Below are 22,718 nucleotides of genomic sequence, written 5' to 3'. Positions count from 1 at the left end.
GCCAATACTTAGTTATGTATACTAGACTTACCCTGACTGATTGCTTGATTACTTGTTAAATAAAAATGACACCCAGTGTAGAATATTCTAAATCAATTTTTCCCGCAATCTGAGTTTTAAAAAAAATGTTCTAAATTCAGCTCTTCTGATTTGGAAGCATTTATCCTCTCTCTCTGTGAGGCTGCCCTCATTTTTATTTTTATTTTTTATAAAACTTTTTTTTTCTTCTTTTTGTTTGGTTTGTGTTTTTTTTGCATCTGTGATGTTTGCAGCAAGTAAAATGGAGTCTGGTCTCTTTCCATCTCTGTGGCAGTTTGTCAGGACTCTGCAGCAAGCATCCTGGAATTAAAACTGTGCCCCCCAGCCCCCGCCCCTGGTCCCGGAGGAGATTAATAACACACATTTTACGCCACCTTATGAATAAGGGTGCGCTGTTCCCCCCGAAAATGAGTATCATTAAATAACCCTTACCCCATAATGATATTTCTTGAATATTAAAACGGTGGCTGCATGATTCGCTCAGGAAGTTAGGGTTCAGGGGCCAGTCGCAGGGGGAACCGTCAACAATGTTTGTCTTTTTTAAATCTTGGCTTAGTTTCGTTTCTGGTGTTCTGCTAATGACGTGTATTTGTGTGAGGATTGAGGAACATTGTAAGTCGGTAGCTCACGCAGTGCATGCTGGGATTAGCTCATCGTTAATTTTTGTGATGTGTTTAATGCAGGCGCCGTTAGGCCCGATGCAGTTTTAAGATCAGCCTGTAGCCCGGGTTTTGGTTGGTGTCAGGGAGCGGAATGGCTCTTCCCGCGCTCTGAGAAGTCGGGGGGGGGGGGGGGGGAGGAGGTGATGTGGGGGGTGGGTGGGAGGAGAGTAAGTAATATTCCGTTTGCTGAAACGCTCCGGCTGGTTGTTGGGAGTTAATGTCGCGTGCGTTTACTCCTTAACGGCCGCGCGCGGATACGGCAGGTGACGGCGCGGGGGGTCATCCGGGGCCCACTCGCGATGGCGTGGCGCTCGTTTGTCCCGGAAACGCCGGGCTCTGCCCCTGCGTTTGCGGTCAGGGGTGCCGGCGTCTCCTCACTCAAATACAGAATAGTGCACAACACACACACCCAAACGGGTGGGGGTGGGGGGGTTTGGTTATTTAGGAAGTTGTGGGCACAGTAACCCAATTTTGGTGCTTTGGTTTGAGAGCGGAATACTGCAGCTTGGTTTTATTCCTTCCTGGTAGGACAGTCGGGGGGGGGGGGGAGCGGTTGGGGTTGGGGTTTGGGGGGGGGGCGATTGTCGTCCCAGAGGAGGTCTTCTCCCATCACGTTGTGGTTTGACTCGTGATTCGTGTCGTTGGGCTGCGCGCAGGGCCTGTGTTTCAGCGCTGCAGGAGCAGCAGGAGCAGCAGGAGCAGCAGGAGCAGCAGGGACCTGCGCGCGCACGCGTGACTGGAGAGGAGAAAGGCGGAGGGGATGAGCTCGTAAGCGCGCGCGGACGTCTCAATCGGAGCGACGGCGTGAAATAATAAATGTCACGGGCGGCGGCGGCGGCAGAATTAATTCCCCATATTGTCCCCGACCTTCAGATTTTCTGAATGCAGACGGAGAACTCCGTGAAGAGCTAAACAAACTGCAGAGAGACCTGAACGCTCAGATTCCCTGGGCCTGCCCTCCTCGCTGATATAAGGGATAATGCATAGGGGCTGATAATATAGGGGATGGTGTATATATATATATGGGATGACATAACCCCTATTGGCTTTGGCACGGTGGCGCAGTGGGTAGCGCTGTCATGAAGGTTGTGGGTTCGAATCTCGGCTTGGGGCCTTTCCGTGTGGAGTTTGTATGTTCTCCCCGTGTCCGTGTGGGTTTCCCCCGGGTACTCCAGATTCCTCCACAGTCCAGGTTAGGCTAACTGGAGACTCTAAATTGCTCATCGGTATGAGTGTGTGAGTTGAATGGTGTGTGTGCCTTGCGATGGACAGGTGAACTGTCCAGGATGTGTTCTGCCTCTCGCCTACTGCATGCTGGGATAGGCTCCAGCGCCTCCCGCGACCCTGACCAGGAATAAGCGGGCGTAGATAATGGTTGTATGGACGGGCGGCGTTAGCGGCTGAATTACTTCCCCATATTGTCTCCGACCTTCAGGCTTTATGAATACAGACGGAGACGGACAGAGAATACTGCAGAGAGCTGAAAGAGAACCCAAACGCTCGGATTCCCTCTCCCTGCTCTTCTCCTCCTCGCTGATATAAACCCTCGTTGGGTTTGAGTGAGGGTGCTCTCCTGTCTGACTCCTCCTTTCTCCCTTTCTCTTCCTTTCCCCTCTCTGATGTAGCTAACGTGCACGCTGGTGTCGAGCCCGACCGTCAGCCGAAGCTGCTCTTCTGTTTATTACCCGCCACGGCTTCGCCGAAACGCATTGAATTCCGCCATGCGATGCAGGAGCTGTGGCAGGAGCTGCTGCTTTACCTCTGTGTGTTGTGTGTTGTATTTTTTATTGTGTGTGCGTGTGTGTGTGTGTGTGGGGGGGGGATAAACGGATTGGCCGACCGACAGCTGTGCAGTTTGGACCGGCTCTCCCAGCATTCCCTGTGTCTGTTTACAGTGCGGGCCCATTCAAGTGAGCCGGTGGGGGGTGGAGGTGGCGGTGGGGTTGGGGTGGGGTGCGGTGGGGGTGGGAGTATCCGCACGGGTGACTGCAGAAAGGTTGTTAATGGATGGGGTGGGGGCCAAGGCTTATTGGCTTTCTCCTCCAGAACCGGCTGTGCCTCTCTCCCTCCATCCCTCTTTCCCTCCCTCGGTCTCTCCATCTCTCTCTCTCTCTCTCCATCTCTCTCTCGACCCTCCAGATGTGCAGGGCGCTCTCTCATTTGTCAGCTGGCACATGTGGACCGCACACGTCGTGTGGAGCGGTCAAGACTGATCGCCCAGCTGCCCCCGGGCGGGGTACCGGTTGGCGTGACTGTCCTTGACCCCACAGCGCATAACCCCACCCCCCCAGCTCTGACACCGCCCCCCCCCCCACACACCACACACACACACACACACACACACAGTGACTGAACTCAGCTGATGTTGCAAGGTGCATCATCAAGCCCAAAAGCAGCACCTTGAACACTCCCCTCCTCCCAAAACCCTCGCCCTCCCCCCCCCCCCCCCCCCCCCCCTTGTCCCGGGTGGTGCTCAGGGGAATCCTGGGACGTTATTCAGAGCTTCGCCCTTTTGTTTACCTCTTAATGGAAACAGTCCCCGGCTATCTTCCCCAGCCAGGAGCTAATTTCTGACAAGCAGAGCGCGGTGTTCTCCCTTCTCCCCGCCCCCCGAACAGCCGAACCCCCTGGCTGGGTGCGGGGGGGGGGGGGGAGCATGTCTGCCTTTTGTCCCCCCCCCATCCCAACCCAGCTGACGGACCCAGGTCCCTGATGCACCTCCCATTCTATTAAGATGATGTAAGCTACCGTTGCCCTCCCTCCCCCACCTTTCCTCGCCCCACCTCTTCCGAAATTTCCCATCCGCCTTCCGGGGGACAGGTATTCCGTTCCCGCCAAAAAAAAAAAAAACTGAGCGAGAAATCTGCGTGGCGGCCCAGACGCGAGAGGCGGCTGATTTTCGGGGGGGAAAGCGACTAGTTGGGGGGGGAGCGTAGTAGTGGTGGCTGAGCTGGGGAGGGGGGTGGGGGGGTGGGGGGGGGAGGGGACGAGTGGGGAAAACTGCAGTGACAGCACAATGAATAAATGGAATAGGATCCCGCGGTAAATTGTCTATCGCCGGTGACAAACGATCTGATGGGAGAGAGCGTCGGCGCGCGGGGGAGCGGGGGAGCGAGGGAGAGCCGGGCTTTTCCAACGTTTACATCCCGGCAGGGCCGTGAATAACCGGCCCCCGCCCCCCCCCCTCCGTCCCCCCCTGCTGCTTAGCGCCGGGCCCCGGCCCGCTTAATAATTCATACGCCCGTGAAATATCCCCGCCCCGCGCTCAGATCCGCCGTCGAGCCGCCGCCGCCGCTTCCAGGGGTGTCCCTGCGGTGCTAATTTGGGGACGGCGACGTGCGCTGATTTCCAAAGGCGCTTTCTTTTTCTTTCTTTTTTTTCCCAGGATAAAGTCCTCCGACGTTTTTCCCTTCTCGTTCGTTTATTCCTCTGTCTCTGTCTCTCGCTCTTTTTTTTTTTTTTCTTTCGTTCCCCCCCAGTTCAACCTGCTGAGAGGCTGCGTGCATGTGCCTGTGTATGCGTGCGTCCGTGCGTGTGTGTGTGTATGTGTGTTAATGCCTGTGTGTGTGTGTGCGTGTGAGTGCAAGTGCGAGTGTGTGTGAGGGTGGTGTGTGTGTGTGTATGTATGTGTGTTAATGCCTGTGTGTGTGTGTGAGTGCGTGCGTGGTGGTGTGTGTGTGTGTATGTATGTGTGTTAATGACTGTGTGTGTGTGTGTGCGCGTGTGAGTGCGAGTGTGTGTGAGGGTGGTGTGTGTGTGTGTGTGTGTGTGTGTGTGTGTGTGATGTATGTGTGTTAATGCCTGTGTGTGTGTGTGTGCGTGTGAGTGCGAGTGCGAGTGTGTGTGTGAGGGTGGTGTGTGTGTGTGTGTGTGTATGTATGTGTGTTAATGCCTGTGTGTGTGCGAGTGCGAGTGTGTGTGTGAGGGTGGTGTGTGTGTGTGAGGGTGGTGTGTGTGTGTATGTATGTGTGTTAATGCCTGTGTGTGAGTGCGAGTGTGTGTTTGAGGGTGGTGTGTGTATGTATGTATGTGTGAGATGTGAGTGTGTGTGTGTGTGTGTGTGTGTGTGTGTATAGTGGGAGGTGCTGGAGCCAGCTTCAGGGGTATTTAACCCCAGTCTGACCCCAGAGAGGGGGAGGAGTCAAACCCCATTAAATATGACCTGACCGGAACAACTGTGACTTTGGGAAGTGCGAGTTTAGCGCGCCCGCTAAGCAGCTTTAGCCGCTGCCCTCTGCGCACGGACAGCAGTGCTCACTCACGGTCAGCGGGGGGGTCGGGGGGGGAGGGTCTCTGCGACGGACAGCTGTTCGTCACGGGTCATTAGAGGTTGAACAGATGCTGCCGCCACTTCCCCCCCCCCCCAGCCCTGGCGCTCGTCCCGGAACAGGTCAGAGACGCAGAGGGCCACCTGCCCCCCCACCCCCCCCAGCAGGCTCAGCTAACAGGTCCTCCAGCCCTCCATCTGTTAGACATCGCTGGAGTGAGATGTGATTTGTGGCCACCCCCCCCCCCCCCAAAATGCTTCACGGACGCAGGAACAATCAGACCCTTTGTCGCAAAATTTTTCCACAACCTTTTTTTCTTTTGTGTTTGTCTGTTTTTTTTTCTTTCTTTCTTACAGAAAACAGTTGTGCTCGTGTTATGAGTGATTTTTTTTTTGCCACATTGTTAGGAAAATAACAGAGATGGCAATAACTCTCCGGCAGCTATTGTCCGAAGGCAATAACGAGCCCATTGTGTGGGAGAGCGAATAGCTGCGTGCGGTTCTTTTTCCCCTTTGTGTGCGGGACCTGCGGTTTGTGTCTTTGTTTGGTCACTACGCACTTTCGCCCGGCGAGAGGGGAAAAAAAAACGAAAAAAAGAATAAAACCCCCGGTTCCTCTCATATTCGGCTCTGATGCCAATTATGCAAACTATTAAAAATTTAAGGAGGACAGTCTTTTATAATTTAATCCTAAAGTAATAGATTCCGTTAAAAATGCATGAGAGGAGCTTTATAGATGAAACTAGAATTAGTGTCTATCAAATGCTGCACTCCCAGCCACAGACGAGGGAGAGGAGAGTTATCTTTTCATTATTCTAATAGGATCTGATTTCAGGAGGGGAAGGAACATTCCCCACTGCCAGATATACCGTGTGCTCGCAGTAGTAGTCGGCCAAAACTGGTGTCACGGTAAAAAATAAACTCTGTTTGTGGAGAGAGCTCGGTGAAGACTGTGATGAACAGGCCCTATGCTGTGACACTGGTCGTAGTTTTGAGATGCAGCTTTTGCAGGGGGGTATGGTTCAGATCGATCCGTCTTCTGTCTCTCAGAAAGGCGCGATGGTCGTGTGTCCGCAGTTCCGTTTAGAAGTTGCTGTTGTTTTTTAAATTTTTTTATTAAATTCCTCATAAGAATAGACATGGAAATATACAAATCATACGTCAGCACTGTAGCGTTATATAGGGTATGTGGCAATGTCAATGCACGCCTCTCCCATATTTATATATATATATATATATATAGGGTTGGTGTGAATGACATTAGGAGGATCTAAGTCCAAACAGCTGGAAGTGTACGGAAGCAATTAAAGTGTCTCGCTGAAGGGTACGGCGCCCGTGTCCTACCTGGGAAATTTAATCTTCCGCCCTCGGCTTTATCATTAAGCCCCGCTCCTTACCTACTATACTGCACGGCCACCCCGGGCCAATCAAAATGGCCCTTTTTATAAAAAATAAAAAAAGAGAAGTTTCACTGTACTTTTCACACACGTGAGAATATTTGTCTGTGTTAACTGTAGGCTGCATAATTTAGGGGAATGAACGGATGATCTGGGAAGTGGGGCTGTGTTTGAAGTGCTTATCCTGGGACAGGGGCACAGGAACGTGACCTCCTAATATGGGCAGCTGGGACGGGACGGGATAGGATGGGGGATGGGGGGGGGATTAGAGAGGAGGACAGAGGAGCCGGGGGATGATTTGGGAGGGATACCATATTCATAATGCGTCACGCAGGCTGTGTCAGAAAGCGTCTGGATATATAAAAAAATAAAACTTTTTTTAAGCTGTCTAGGCCAAATCAATCCCCATTTCAAACAGAGATGCATATTAAAAGTTTAGCTTTTTTTTTTTTTTGGTAAATTTTAAAAGCCGAAGGGGTCAACACTTTGTGGGGGGTTGGGGTGGGGTGGGTGGGGGGGGGGGGGTATTGGTGGGGTTGGAATGTGGGGGAAAGAAGGTTTAACTACCCTGCTGCTGAATTTTAAAAGTCAACGGCCTGGTCCGTGCCTTTTAATCTGGAGCCTGCAGGACTTTGGGCAGCGCCTGGCATTGGTGGAGCGGGGGCTGGTGGGGTGGGGGTTGGTGGGGGGCGATGGCGGAGGGGGGTGAAGACAGAGCGCCCCGTCTAATCCCCACGATTCTCCCCAGCCCACAGATCACACAGCCGGGGTGAAGACGATTACCACCCTGCTCTCTCATGCTAATGTAATCTCTAACTAGATCTTCAAAAAGAGGAGAGAGAGAGAGCGAGAGAAGGGAGAGAAAGGAAAAAAAAACAGAGAGCTGGCTAAAATGGGTTTTTAGATTAACATTTAATTATTAACAGAACCCCAGTGATGGAAAGGACTCCTGCGGTGTGGTAGTGTGTGGTGGTGTGTGAGGGGTGTGTGTGTTGTGTGCGCGTGCGCTTGTGCCTGCCTGTGTGTGTGTGTGTGCTGGTGTGTGAGGAGTGTGAGAGAAAGAAGAGAGAGAGAGAGAGAGAGAGAGAGAGAGGGAAAGAGAAAGTGAGAGAGCGAGAGAGAGAGAGAGAGGAGGGAGGGCAGTATTAAAGCCAGTTCTCTCTGCACAGGCGAGCCAGAGTGAGGAAGAGGAGGATTAAAAGCCGAAGGTCGTCTTTCTTTTCCTCTGCGTTAAAATGCAGGAATTTATGCGGTGCAGGTGTGCAGTGGGCAGGAGGGTGGAGGTGCCGTTGTCCGACGGCCTCTGGCCTGCAGCCGCCGCCTCAGTGAGCGTGACCTGGCACTGGGCACAAGGCACGGGCCGGCCCGCGCATGTGCACGCTGCGCCATTCACGGGACAAGTTAGGCTCATAAACAAAGCCCCCCCCCCCATCCCCCCGACTGACGTAGACAGCGTGAGCAGCTAGCAGGAGTTGGGGGGGGGGGCACAATGTGGCCTGCTGCGTGCTAATGACTACAGCATCTCATGATAATATCAGCCCCCCCGCCCCCCTTCCTCTGTGAAAGTCATTTACTGAATAAATAAGTGTGTGTGTGTGTGTGAGATTGTGTGTGTGTGTGCGTGCGTGTGTGTGTGTGTGTGACCTCCCTTGCTTGCTCAGTGCAGACCGTGAGACCTGGAGATGGAAGCCAGAACTCGGGGGATAATTGTATCACAAACAGAATTTGGAGCCGTTCTGTTCACACTGGGGCCTGATCTGGAGTCAGACCGTACTGCGTGTGCTGAGGAGGTCAGCTGTGGCTAAGCTAGCCAGAGCCCGTTAGCCTAAGGCCTGAGGCAGAGCATCGTATTCAGTTCGGGCTAAAATGGACTGCGTTTATATAGCGCTTTTATCTATATATTTATACATCCAAAGGCGAAAGGCTGCCATGCAAGGCGCCAACTACTCAACTTCAAAAGTTTTTCTTAATGGAAAAACATAAAATAAACGGTCCGTTGCGTTTCTTATAGCATAACCGTAGAGCGTTGCCCTTGCTAGGGCGTTCTCAGGACAGTTCTCACCGGTTCGGTCGCGTCTTCAGAGAGAAAAACGAAAGTCCTTGCCGCCGAAGGTAAGGACGGTCGGGCCGATCTTTGAGAAGCGCGTCTGTTCGCATCGAAGCGGGCACCTCTCGGTCACCGCCCCATCGATTTCTTTTCCCGCTCAAACAGACAGGCTGAGGCCTCTTGTCATTGAAGCTGATGAATGGAGGGGGTTTTTTTTTTTCGGGGGATGAGCAGGTCTCTCATCGCTCATTTCTTTGTTTTTTTCTCTCCTCTTTCTCTCTCTCTCTTTTTTTTTTTTTTTTTGTTGCAAAGTGACCTTTTTTAATCTCGGCACAAGGCCGGGTCCTTCACCAGAGAACACGGGGGGGGGGGGTGGGGGGGGTGTAAGATAATGGCCATGGCCCAGTCCCCATGGCTCTTAAAATCAGACACCTTTTCACGTCAAAAAAAACAGGAGAGGTGGTGGTGGGGGGGGGGGGGGGCGAGGAGAGGACGGGGGCGGGGGGGTGGACTTATCGAAATCCTTGGGAGAGGAGAGATAATCGGACAGCGCGCGGGGGCCTTATCTCCGCGACAAAGCCCCCGTCGCCCGAGCGCGTTTCGCGATAAGGGGGGACTGCTTATCAGCCGGCGGAGTCGCGGAAAGTGCCAACGATTTTCTGTCATTACTGGCCCAGAAGTTTCGCACTTTTTCTCATTATTAGGAGACACCGAGACCTTGCAGATATAAATAGAGCGGGAGGAGGAGAGATGGCAGATTAGAGCAGGGTGCCTGGGAAAGATCTCCCCGGGGAGGGAGGGAGGGAGGGAGAGAGAGAGAGAGAGTGTTCTGGAAATTAACAATGGAAATGTGGAGTGGAGTGGAGGGGGTGGGGTGAAGCCTCTGGGTGGTAAGGGGTGAGGGGAGGTTGGGGTGACAGGGGGTGAGGGGGCTTGGTTGGGCAGAGCCTTGGTTGGGAGGAGGGAGCAGGATGAAGCCTGTGGGTGGTAAGGGGTGGGGTGGTTGGGGTGATAGGGGTGGGATGGTTGGGGAGAGCCTCGCCCCAGTGTTACCAGTGCAGCTGGCAGTGCAGAGCAGTTTGCTGTGTGGGATCTCCACAGGCCGGGTTTCAGAAACGCATGGGATGACTACAGCCGGGCATGTGAACCCCCCCCCCAAAAAATGGGGGGCGCGTCTGTATGAGGAGCCTTTCTGGGGATGGAAGCATGACACGGAGGGGGTGGGGGTGGCGAGGTCTGGAGGGGGCGAGGATGGGATGGGATGGGATGGGGGGGGTTTAATTGACAACGGAAGGCGGAGGAAAATACCTGGCGGCTTTTTTAAGCGGATTTTTCAGAAGCGCTGGCGTGCGCGGCGGTTATGAAGGAAGATACGGCGGTCCTCCCGGGGGGGGGGGGAGTGTGTGGGGGGGGATGAGAGAGAGAGGGGGAGAGTGGGAGAGAGACAGGGAGAGAGTGAGAGAGGGGGAGAGTGGGAGAGAAACAGGAAGAGAGAGAGAGAGATGTGTTTTATTGTGTAATGTGTGGTGGCGGTTCGGGGGGGTCGCGTTTCCTAACTGCTACCAGCTCCCCACCGCAAAGCCCACATCGCTGAGTCTGGAATTTCTCAACATGAACTTCAGCGGTGTGGAGAAGCGGAGAGAAAACCCAACCACGTGTTTCAGGGGCGGGAATGTGTGGCCCGCGTTGGAACAACTACTGTACGGTTCCTGAGCCAGCGGTGGTACCCACTTTCAGCCTCGCTGATGTTTACATCAGCTCCCAAGAACAGCTTGTTTGTTTTTCAATCTGAAAGGGAGGTAGAGACGGGTTTTAAGACGCAGAACTCCTGGGAGGTGGACCGGTGGCATTTTCATAGCATTTGAGCTCTCCTAGCCGGCGAATCCAATCATCTGAGATCAATCCTGGCGGTACGGACGCATAAGACCAGGGTCACGTCTCCCCCCGCCGCCATTTCATTCATTTAAAATCTCTTATCGATTGACGAAAATCCCTTATTTTCTTTTTTCGCTGGGTGTCTGCGATCCTTCTTTTTCAATTATTGCCCTTCAGTCCCTTTTCTGAAGGGGGTTTTAGGGGTGTGGCTGAAGTGACTTCACGGCAAGGCGAGAGAGATGTTGTGGTTGCGAAGCGTTTGTCGTTGCCAAGCGTTGACCTTGCTGGACCACAAGCTTTTAACGATGACCGATTGTGATTTACGTGGCGCTTTTTTTCAGTGGTTTTCAAAGCACTTTTTTGTTGGGGCGGCGAGCGGGAGTTGTCTGACTAGTCGCGTGCAGGCACCACCCCCCAGGGTGGTGGCACAAAACTACTGTTTTGATTGAGAATTTTCCCATGATGCCGCTGTCTGTGAACTGTGGCCTCTTTGAGTGGGCCCAGAAAGCAGGGAGTCCTGTTTGTGGTCTATCCTTGGTGAAGCGGCACCGTGTCGCTTTCTCCGGGGGGGGGGAGGGGTGGGCGGGACTGTCTCCTATTGGTCCATCAGAACAGCTTCTAGCGGTGGCCTGGTTTTCCCAGGAGGCCGTCTTATCCGGCCGTTAGCCAATCCCAGCTCTGCTTAGCTCGGGCGTGCGGCGAGAGGAAGTCTGTGGTGGGGCAGGGGTCCTGGCACAGGGCTACGAATTTGGGGCATTGATGGCTCGCCCAAACCCAGTGCACTGGGGAGATGGTACAGTGGGGAGGGGGGATGTCCAAGTTGAATTTGACCCATTTGGAAGGGGTTCAGATACATGGGGTGGGGAGGCAGGAGGGGGGGGCCTCAAGGGCACCCCGGTGGTGATTTGGGGTTGGTTGAGCGCCCAGGCCACGCTGAACCCCCCCCAAAAAAACGGCCCAGTTCCTCGCCGGTGCAAAAAAGCAGATCGGCAGCCATTTTGGTTTTTCCAGTGCATGGAAAAAATTATGAAGTCAGTGTTTTCGCTCCGATTTAAATAAAGTGTAACAGAAAAACGAGCGGAGAGGCGATAATTGATTGCGAAATTAACTGTAGTAACGCTGAATACATATTTCTAATGATTCAGAAACTGCACTTGCTGACAATGTACAATAACATGAAACAGTACCGTTTAGTTTTGAAGACTTTTTTTATTTTATTTTATTTTTTGTGCTTTGGCGGAGTAATACATTCTGCTCCTGTTATCCATTGTGAGGCTGAGACGGACCCAGGCGGCCAGAGAGCTTTAGTGCCCTTTTTGTTCGGTGAAATTGTCTCCTGATGCAACGGTAGCCCCGCATTTTTGAAGAACAGAGGCGAGTAGCAAAGTGACAGCACCAAAAAACAATAAACAGCACAGGGAAAAAAGAACGGGGGGGGGTTGGGGAGTTGGGAGTTGGGTGCGGGGGGGTCGAATGTTCAGACGATCCGCCTGGCAGGGGGGGGGGCAGTGAATAATGGACCTTTGTTTTTTTGGTTGCGCGTGTGTGTGTCCTAATCCCGCAGCCTGGGGGCTAGCTGCGTCATTGTGTGTGTGTGTGTGTGTGTGCACCGGGCGCCTCCACAGATTTGGGCGTTGTCTTGAGGCTAGGTGTTTTTGGCGTTTCTATTTCGGGGTGGAGCGGGCCCTGACAACGGGGTATCCCCCGCCTCTCTCTCTCTCTGTTTTTTTTTTAAGGCTGAAGTTCCACCGCAGGGGTCGCTCTGAAGCCTCTGAGCTCTGGTCCCACGCGGGAAGACACAGATGAGATAGATGTCAGACAGGAGCGCGAGGTATTATTTTAGATGTGGGCCAGCGCGGCCCCGTCGGGTCCCGGCTCTGAGTCTGCTTAGCTGGCTGAGAGCGAACTAATTCCAGCGAGCAATCATATCCGTCAAAAACCACACGCTCCCTCCCCATCCGCGGGTTCGACTGCAGCGACCGTGAGAGCGGCGCTTTCGAGTGTCTCTCCGAAACGCTCTAGTGGCCCAGCAGGGCTCAGCTAATTGCATTTCGCTGCACCGGGACGGGTCGAGGACGGAAGATACCGCTGCCGAAATAGCCGTTTCCCCGGTTTATGTCTTCTCCGCAAGATGTGCAAAGCGTCGGCCTGTGATAAAATAAACTGCCGGCATAGCCTTTGGTTGGATGCACAAATGGTTCGGCGAATTCGTCGAGTAAAAAGCCATTTACTTAGTTGTGTTTTTAGCGCTGCCATATGGCGGACGACTTTCCCCCCGGGGCGCATTTTCAGACACTTGTTGACGTTTGTCAGAATTAATGTTACATTGAAATCCCAGGGCGCTTACAAGTTTCCATTTAATGTGCGTGGGCCTACTGCAAAGTAAACTACTTATAGTTTGGCTTGTGGAAGGTTTTTTTGCCTTTTAACGTGAGCTCATCTGTCAAGGTCCCAGCAGCTGCAGCTATTCCGCGCGCTCATCCTGTGATGCGTGCAGCGCGCGGCTTCAACCGAAAACAGCGCAGAACTCGCGGTTTATTTTTTTATTTAGTTTTAAAACAGCACGAGTCGCAGGACTGCTAACGCCGGCGCAATAAAGCTGGGATGGAAGAAAGAAAAAGAAAAAAAACAACAACCGCATTTTACACCAAAGCAATTGCCGCGGATGTGTTCGCCTCTTGCGTTTAGCTGACAAGTTGCTCCCACGGTTTCATTTCTCACGGAATGCGACTGCAGCCAGCGGTAAGCGCCAAGCCCCTGACAGAGTTCCCCCGGAAAGGTTGCGTGGAAGTAAGTCACGGCAACCGTTTGGAACGGCACGCGATGAATCAGCCAAATAATTACCCTCAACCTCAATGTGACCGTTATCATTTCTTATTTTTTTTACAGAAACCATTAAGGATAGATTACTTAGCTGTTTTCCTTCCCTCGTTCACCCTCTACGGATGCCTTTTCGGCGTCACAGAGATTTAACAATAAACTCCTGCGATTTCTTAACAAATCAATCCAAACAGCACTGGTAAAATTCTTGGATTTAACTTTTTTTTTCTTCTTGAATCTAAGACGCGCAGGTGCGATGTTGAATAAAATCCAGCACAACACAATACACCGCGCATTTTCTGCAGTTATCCCAGTGGCTGCTGAGTACTACCACCTATATGGCTTAAAATTTGAGCCCATGCACTATCTGATGGCTCAGCCTAGCAGTTGAGCTACTTTTCCGCATCCAAATGTAGTTTTCATTTCTTCTCTGTTTGTTCAATTCGACTTTTGTACGAGTTTGTAATTGCACAAATCAAATAAACTGCATTTTCGTGTGAAAAGAGGCTCAAGCACTCTGTTTTAGGTTGAGATAACAGTCTGAGCCATTATGCAGGTACAACAAATGACTTTATCTTTCATTATCTTTGTCTGCGCGGGGCTGATCTTGAATCTGCCTGGGCCTGAAAAATTGACAGGAAAGCGAAATGAAAATAGCGCAGTGTTTATTTTCTCTTTTCTCTTTTCAAAGGAACAAAAAACATTTTTTTAAAAATTGATCCTCAGTCTCCGCAGAGTTTGAGATATCAAGATGTTTGACCCGCTCTTTCAAAAAAGAAAAAAAAAAATAGACACAATGCATTTAAAAAAGCGGTGTGCTATTTCAGAGACAGCTGTGATTGTTTTCTCTGTAATTAATAGCGTGCTTTATCCTCCTGGACCTGCTCTTGTGGGAACTGTGAGGAGGGGTGAGTGACGATCCATTCTTAATGAGTCACTGGCTCTTGTGTGGACTGCGGAGTCCTGTTAACAATGCCTAGTTTTTTTTATTCCATTCTGTTTGTAAATAGTCTTGTCTGAGGAAGGTGTGTTTGTGTGTGTGTGTGCGTGGTTGTGTGTGTGGGCATATCAGTAAGCTCCTCTGTGTGTGTGTGTGTGTGTGTGTGTGTGTGTGTACAGGCCTCTGTATACACAGGCATTTCCCATTGTGTGTTTTTCCCCACTGACATATTGTGGTGGTGGTTTGCTCAGATGGATAGACAATGTGTTTGAGCGGTTACGGGTGGGTGTGGGGGGGGTGTGGGTGGGGGGTGGTTGAAGTGAAGTGGGCGGTGAGGATTGGGGGGTGGGCGGTTGGGGGGGTGGCGTGAAGTGGGGGGGAGGGGGGTGAAGTGGGTGGTGTGGGGCTGTCAGGCTGGTCTGAAGGGCCTCTCCTTAATCATCTGTGGGTGGTGGAGGTGGAATGCGTGGTGGACAGCAGGAGCGGATTAGCCAGTGGCTCCGGGGTCTCCTTAGGGAAACCGCAGGGGCGGCAGGGGTCGGAGCGTGCCGATTGGATTAGCCCGTTTTGGCGCATTAAGGGACAGGCGCTGCCGCTCCTGGTGACGTACCGGATGCCGTGCTCGCGTTCGGGCCACCAGGTAGCCGGGCAGTCGGAGTCGGTGACAGTTTCTTTGCCTCGTAGGATACTTACGGCAAGGTGTAGTGCTCGCATGGAGATGGACACTCACACACACACACACACACACACACACACACACACACACACACACACACTCACACACACACTCACACACACACACACACACACGCACACACACACACACACACGCACACACACACACACACACACGCTCACTTGTAGCTTAGCCTCTCTTCTGAGAGTATTGATTTTTTTTTTTTTGCCCCTTTTTACAAAACAAATTTGAGTGACAGCTGCAGCCAGCAGGGCATGATGGGATTGAGTAACTCCCAGGTACAGGAGAGGGGAGCAAAGAGGATTTGCTGGGTGGATCGCAAGTGTGTTTGTGTGTGTTTGTGTTTGTGCGTGCGTGCGTGTGCGTGCGTGCGTGTGCATGCGTGTGTGTGAGCGTGCGTGCGTGCGTGCGTGTGTGTAGCGCTGGTGCTTGCATTTCACCGATGTCTTTTCCTCTGTCAGTCAGGCCACTCGTTAGTTGGCAGAGACCCATTTTCCCCCATCAGTCAGGCAAAATGGCGGCTCGTCCAAAAGACCTGCTTGAATGGCGCATATTTGGATGTCAGAGGAGCAGGTTTGGCTGGTATAGGAACTCGCTTTTTTTTTTTTTTCGACTGAGGTTCCAGAATTATTTCCTTTCATTGAGAGACATCTGCCAAAGGACTGCAGGAAATGGAGAAAGAGATGTTTTTTGAGGGGGGGGGCGGGGGCGCGGGGGGGGGGGGTGGCTTGGGTGTGACAAACGAGTCAAAGTCTTCCTCTCTTCCTCCTCGCTTTTAAGGGCCGTAACGGGAGAAAATTGGTTTTGAAATGGAATTTTAAAAAACGAGCGATCTCCTTTCAGTGGAGGATAATGCCTCTCAGAATACATTTACCGCGGAGCAAATGGAGAATAATGGAAGGTAGTTACACAATTGTCTTTCATTTTGAGAAGGGAAAACGTGGAGGCATTCCCCACGAGGCGAGGCGTTGGACTCGCCCGTCTTTTAGGTCCCCCCCCCCCCCCCCCAGCTCTCCCTCCTGTCTTAACAAACGCTCTGGAACGGAAGGCTGGTTGGGGAAATTGGTATCCTCACAAAATGGAGATGGAGGCTTTTAGCTTGTGAATAGTCAGTAATTAGATGAAAGTGGCTGTGTGGTTTGAAGAGGCTCGCCTGTGTGTGCGCAGGGGAAATTGAGGGGGTTGGTGGGGGGGGGGGTTTGGTGTGTGTATATGTATGTGTGTGTGTGTGTGTATGTGGGGGGGGCGGTGGGTATATCTTTGGGCACCTGGATGGAATCAAATCTATTGTTTCGTCTGTGGCAGCACAGTTAAATGGTGTTGATACCAGAAGCTTCCGCTAGGCTAACGGTTGCCCTGCTCCCTTGTGAAATATGTGGCAAAAAAAGAGTTATTTTTTATTTATTTATTCAGGTGTGCATGTACCGTGAGCAGATAACCTGTTAACTACTTTTGTGGGGGTGTTTTTTTTTTTTTTAATAGTTTTTTTTTTGCGGTCTCCATTTCCTGTTGTACACCAGGCTGCCGCCGCATTAGCTGTGCTGATGAGTGCTTTTGTTTGGTGCCGTGTTCCAGATTAAGTGGACCCATTTTGTGACCCCTCTCTCGAACGTGTTCCGTCGTGCCGCACGAAAGTGGTGAATCACGTAGAATTATTCTCGGGGGACGGGACGGGGGGACGGGGGGGTGGGGGGGTTAATGGCTTTTTGTCTTTTTACGAACACGAGCCCGTTTTCATACTCTGTTCCCGTGCGTGGTTTTTTTTGAGCGAAGCCCTCAAAGGTAGTTTCTTGAAAGGGATCCGTTGAGGGGGGGTGAAAGGTCGGATCGATCCACCTACGCCACGTTTCACCCTCTCGTTTGTGTTCATCTGCAGTTTCCCGCTGCTCGCTCACCCTTGCGCAGAAAGATGCTGGTAGTCATAGAAAGCGAACCTGCCACGTTTAATTTCGAGAGTTTCCACATGCAGCACAAAAAATAAATGACAGCCCCTCCTTCCCCCCCACCCCCCCAAAAGAAAAAAACAACAACAAAAAAAATAAACAAGTATGGGCAGCTCGTTAGGCAGCAGTCTGTGAACTCCTAATTATTCTGATGGCTTTTTCTTTGGTTATTAAAATGCTAATCCGCTAAAGCGCGGTAATGGATGGACGGACGGACGGACGGATGGCAGGTGGCGTGGAGCCGCTTTTATTTTCGTTTAGTGGTTCGCGCGGAAAAAAAATAAATAACCCGGGGACGAGGCTGTGACTGGCGTGTGAAAAATCATTTCTGGATAATCTGCCGAGCATCGCGTCTGCAGACAGCGGCGGCTGACAGCGCAGATGAAATATTTAACGGCGCTCTTTTGTTTAAGCGTGTGGGAGACGGGCACCGCTGGAAATTATATTGTTTGATATTGATGAGCGCTGACAAAGAGGTGTGGGGCGCGTACTGACACGCAGATACACACAGGCACCTCCTCCCTCTCTCTCCCTCTCTCTCTCTCCCCCTCTCTCTCTCTCTCTCGCTTTCTCCCTCCCCCTCTCTCTCTCTCCCTCTCTCTCGCTCCCCCTCTTCCTCTCTCTCCATCTCTCTCTCTCTCGCTCCCCCTCTTTCTCCCTCTCTCTCTCTCCTCCCGTCTCCTCCCCTCTCTCTCCCTCTCTCTCTTCCCCCTCTTCCTCTCTCTCCCCTCTTCCTTTCTCTCTCACTCTCCCTCTTTCTCTCTCTCCCTCTCTCTCTCGCTCCCCCTCTTTCTCTCTCTCTCCCTCACCTCCTCCCTCTCTCTCTCTCTCTCTCCTCCCTCTCTCCCTCTCTCTCTCTCTCCCTCTCTCTCTCTCTCTCTCTTCCCCCTCGCTCCCCCTCTTTCTCTCGCTCCCCCTCTTTCTCCCTCTCTCTCTCTCTCGCGCTCTCCCTCTCTCTCCCTCTCTCACAAACCGGGGTGGTTTTTTGTACATTAATGTCTTCTGTCAGTCCTCCATTGTGTGCCGTGGATGGGACTGTGACTTTCTTCTTGATTTTTCGGAGGGAGTCCGAACTGTGTTTTTCCCCTCAAGGACTAGAGCTTTTTTTTTTTTTTTTTTTGGAGAGACGACTGCATTGAGGGCGTTTTGAATGAAAGCTTATCGCAGGTTTTCCCTCTTACCTGGGTTCATTTTGTGCGTTATCCGGGACAATACAGGCATTTAGCAGACGCTCTTATCCAGAGAGACTTACATTGTACGCAAATATACAGCTGGATATGTACTGGAGTAATGCAGGTTAAGTACCTTGCTCAAGGGTACAACGGCAGTGTCCTACCGGGGAATCGAACCGGCGACCTTCAGGTTACAAGACCAACTCCTTAGCCATTATACTACACTGCTGCCCACAGGGACCTGAAAGCCTTTGGGAAGTTCAATTGAAATATCAGAAAATGAAACCCAGGGTAAGGTTTTTTTTTGGCTGTTCATACCAGAAACACAACAGCATAGAGAAACTTCTGCTTGGGGGCTTAATCACGAGACCGTCCAAACAGAATCATTCCCTGAGTTTGAGATTTTCAGGCCCCCGTACACGAAAGCGTGTGCGTGTGCGTGTGCGTGTGCGTGTGCGTGTGCGCGTGCGCGTGCGCGTGCGCGTGTGCGTGTGTGTGCGTGTGCGTGTGTGTGTGTGTGTGTGTCTGCGTGACCGTGACCGTGTGTGTGTGTGTGTGTGTGTGTGTGTGTGTGCGCTGGGCTGCTTTAACAGGTTTTCTCAGCACTGTCGGCCCCCATTTTCTCCCCCAAACACCCCCCCCCCCGCTGTCGGCTGGTCCACTGCGTTTCCCCCCCGGTCTCTGAGTCGTGTCGGCTGTGACGCGGGTTTTTTTGAGAGAGCGTCTGCGTTTCCTCCGCTGGCTGTCGGCTCGGCCTTGCTGTAGTTCCTCTGGAGCGGTGGGGGGGGGCAGTAAGGGTGGGGGGGGGAGATTTATGGCTCGGTGGGAGATTGATTAGTGCCGTCACTGGCCCTGATGTAGCAGTGGCGCTAACCCTCGCCCAGCCCTCCCCCCCCGAACGTGACTCGTACACACACACGTGCAGACGTACACACACACACACACACACACACACACACACACACACCCAGGCCGGGCCGTCAGTTTCCCCGAGCCGGGCCGCGCTCCTGTCGCCGCAGACAGACTGCTGTTTTAGGCATTTCCATTTTTTGCTCTCCATAGATACGCCCATCAATCACCGCACTCCCAGTGCCCCGGAAAGAGGCGGGCGGGGTGTGTGTGTGTGTGTGTGTGTGTGTGTGTGTGTGTGTGTGTGTGTGTGTGTGTGTGTGTGTGTGTGTGTGTGTGTGTGTGTGTGTGTGTGTGTGTGTGTGTGTGTGTGTGTGTGCGTGCGTGTGTGTGTGTGTGTGTGTGCGTGCGTGTGCGTGTGTGGGGGGGAGGTTTGTAAATGAATGTCAGGCAAGTAGAAGTCTCGCTCCAGACTGCAGAGCCCGTGTGCTGGGAGGAGGGAGAGAGAGAGGGAGTGATGGAGAGGAGGAGAGGGAGAGAGATGGAGAGAGAGAGAGGGAGGATGTGTGTGTGAGAGAGAGAGGGAGGATGTGTGTGAGAGAGAGAGTGAAAGAGAGGGGGGGCTTTGATGAGAGCGAGAGCGACTTCTCATCCTGACGGCTCTGCGCAGGTGTGCGTTGTAATTCCGCGCACAGGCTCCGGAGAGCGGCGGCGGGGCCGGCTTCCTGCTTCCTGCTTCCTGCGGCGGCTGAATGGCGAGGTTCCGCTCGCGCTCAGACACACGCGCCGGCCCCCAGCTCGCCGTGCGGCTCAGACTGCTGATGGATGCGTTTCTGATCACCTGCTCTCTCTCTCTCTCTCTCTCTCTCTCTCTCTCTCTCTCCTCCCCCCTCTTTCCTCCTCTCTCTGCCTCTCCCTCTCTCTCTCTCTCGCTCTCTCTCTCTCTCCCCCCACCCCCAGGTTGGACGTAGCGCCCCCCGGCTCTAGACCGCCCCCGCCCCACCATGTTGGCCTGTCTGCAGAGGAGGCAGAACCCCCCCCCACAGCACCGGGTGTGCGCCGGCAAGACCCTGGAGGCCCCCCACCCGCCCAGCCGAAAATGTAAGTCCGGGGGACGGGACACTGGAGGGGGGGGGGTCCTGAATGCGTGCCAAGCAGAGACAGAGGCGGCTATCAGATGTGCCTGCTGCGGTGGCAGCGGAGTGCTGAGATGAGAGAGAGAGATAGAGAGAGTGAGATCAAGAGAGAAAGAGAAAAAGGGAGAGAGAGAGAGAGAGAGACTGGCCCAGGGGCTGATGGGAGTCTGATTGTGACTGTGATTTGAGGATTGTTCCTTTTTGTTGTGCTGAAGAATCGTTTCCACGCATAAGCTTTTTCATTTTTCTGTCTCTCCACACATTTCATGGATAGAGTTCTTTCTGTATGTAAAATACACACACACACACACACCACACAGTATACATGCACTCAGAGGCCGCTTCATTAGGTACACCTATCTAGTACTGGGGAGGATGCCATTTTGCCTGCAGAACAGCCAGAATTCATGGATTCAACACGGTGCTGGAAACATTCCTTGGGGATTTTGGTCCATGGTGACTCGATAGCATCGCGTAGTTCTGCAGATTTTTCAGTCACGCATTCAGGCTGCGAACCTCCGGTTCCACCTCATCCCAAAGCTGCCCTGTTGGACTGAGATCTGGGGCCTGACTGTGCAGGGCCATTGGAGTAAACCGAAGTCCCTGTTGATGCTCGTCGAACAAGGCTGAGGCAATGCCTGCTTTGAGACCTGGTGCATTATCCTGCTGGATGTACCCATGTGAAAAAGGGTAGACAGTGGCCATGAAGGGATGCACGTGGTCAGCAGCAATGCTCAGGTATGCTGCGGCATTGGACTGATGCTCAGTTGGTATTAAGGGGCCAAAAGTGTGCCAAGAAAACCTTCCCCCCACCATTACACCACAAACAGCTGCCTGCACTGCTGACACAAGGCAGGACGGGTCCAAGGATTCATGCTGTTTACCCCAAATTCTGGCTCTACCATCTGCATGTCACAGCAGAAATTGAGACTTGTCAGACCAGGCAAAAGTTTAGTCCAGGTTTGCTGATCATGTGACCACTTTTAACTGCTGCTCACTGGATGTTTTTTTTGTTTATCGGTCCGTTCTCTGAACTCTAGGGACTGTTGTGTAGTGAAAGTCCCAGGAGGGCAGCTGCGTGTGAGGTGCAGGAGCCACCCGGTCCGGCCCCAACGATCTTTTAACGGTCAAAGTCGCTCAGATCACGCGCCTCACCCATTCTAAAGTTCAGCTGAACAGCCAAACCTCTTCACCATGCCTGCAGGCTTTTGGAATACTGAGGTTCAAATATTAAAAAAGAGGGCGCAACAGTCCAAGCTGGAGAGATGAGTCATGGGGATGGTTTTGTTAGAGACGTCGTTCGGCTGTTTGCGTGCGCTCGTGAACTTTTTGCAAAATTTTTCCCGCCGTCCAGAATGAAAGTGGCTATCTCGGCGTGCTGAGTCAGCAGAGGGTACACGCTGAGCCAGAACACTGATCTCCCGGTCAGAGGCCTGACTGGAGAGAGAGAGAGGGGGAGGGAGGGGGGGAGGGGGAGGGGGGAGGGAGGGAGAGAGGAGAGAGAGAGAAGGAAGAGGGGAGAGGGAGGGAGAAGAGGGGGGAGGGGGGGGGGAGGTGAGAGGGGGAGAGGAGAGAGAGAGAGGGAGAGGGAGGGAGAAGAGAGAGAGGAGAGGGGAGAGGGAGGGAGAGAGAGAGAGGAGAGGGGGAGAGGAGAGAGAGAGAGAAGAGGGGAGGAGAGAAGAGAGAGGAAAGGGAGAGGGAGGGAGAGAGGAGGATCCGTAACATGTACAAGTCCCGCCCGGCCACGCGGCGTGAGGTGTGTCCTAACAGCGTCGTAAAAGGGCTAGAGCGCTCCTGTTCCGAGCCGGCTGCTTCCTCCGCCCCCCTCCCCCCCACCCCCTCCCCTCCCCACTCCCCCGCCCCCCCCCCTCATCCCCCTCCCTCCCTGCACCCCCCCCTCCCTCCCGTATCGAACGACATCGGTCGTTTCACGGGAAGGGAAGTGCTGTAGGAGGAAGAGGAGGAGGAGGATCTGGCTCGGTAAGGATCGATGTTTAAGGAAATCGAAAAGATTATTCGAAAAGCACGGCGGCCTGTGATTGGTTGATTTGGAGACAGGCGATTGGATGATGGTGCGTCACCAGCGTAGCAGGGGTAGATCACAGGCTGCTGGCTTCCTGAAGCGCACGCGATGCTTTTGGGTGCGATTTCCTCAGGAAAAGCAAGGTGATTGTTGAAAATCATAGGTTGCTCTTCTTTTGAATTTTTTAGTATCTTCATTACCCTTTGAGCACCTGTATATTCTTATATTCTTCTTTATGCTATATATACATGTGTACATAAGTCACTGTATTTGGCAAAATTAAGCAGGTCCGTGCGTAGCTAAATGATTTAACTAAATTGGTGTGATTTTTGAGTTTGGCCGTTATAATTCTACTCATGAAAAAGCTGTGCCTGTTTTAAGCACCATAGTTTTTAGCAGTCTGAAGCCCAAGTAGATCAATGCTTTACTGTATTTAAATGTGAAATTATAATAGACTTTTACTACAAGCCTAATTACCTAACTGGCTAATTAAGTCTTGTGCGTTTGCTTTATAGTGCTGATACACCCTCATCGTAGAGTACCTGTGTACTCTGCTAAGGTAACGTTCCAAAAATAGCTAATTGCCAGAACCCTGGGACTTAATTTTACGGTAGCTTTGCAACTAAAATATCTACCAAGGACTGAGGAGTCAGGTAAGGGCTAAACATAAACGAGGAAGAAATATTACCATACTGATGGGATTACTTATTATAGCTTAACTACACTATAACTACTTACTTTTACTTACTATAGTTCTGTTGGGAACTGGGGACCTTGTTGTTTTCTCAGTTGTGATTCTTCTAAGATTTGGTGCTCAGGGAAGACTGAATGTGGATTAAGACGAGCCACAC

The 22,718-nt window shown here is 52.4% G+C and overlaps 1 protein-coding gene across 2 annotated transcripts in view; it reads left to right on the top strand.

The window, feature by feature from the left end:
- Positions 1-22,718, top strand: part of fam222aa (family with sequence similarity 222 member Aa) — a 139,298-nt gene that overhangs the window by 90,956 nt on the left and 25,624 nt on the right. For both annotated transcript variants that reach the window (XM_064353526.1, XM_064353525.1), the window contains exon 2: positions 19,669-19,809. In XM_064353526.1, coding sequence (XP_064209596.1) covers positions 19,713-19,809 — 97 coding nt within the window. In that variant the 5' untranslated portion in view covers positions 19,669-19,712. The remainder of the gene's footprint in view (positions 1-19,668; positions 19,810-22,718) is intronic.

Source organism: Anguilla rostrata, chromosome 10 (genome assembly GCF_018555375.3).
Source record: "Anguilla rostrata isolate EN2019 chromosome 10, ASM1855537v3, whole genome shotgun sequence".
Lineage (NCBI taxonomy): Eukaryota > Metazoa > Chordata > Actinopteri > Anguilliformes > Anguillidae > Anguilla > Anguilla rostrata.
This window is presented reverse-complemented; position numbering and strand designations above follow the sequence as displayed.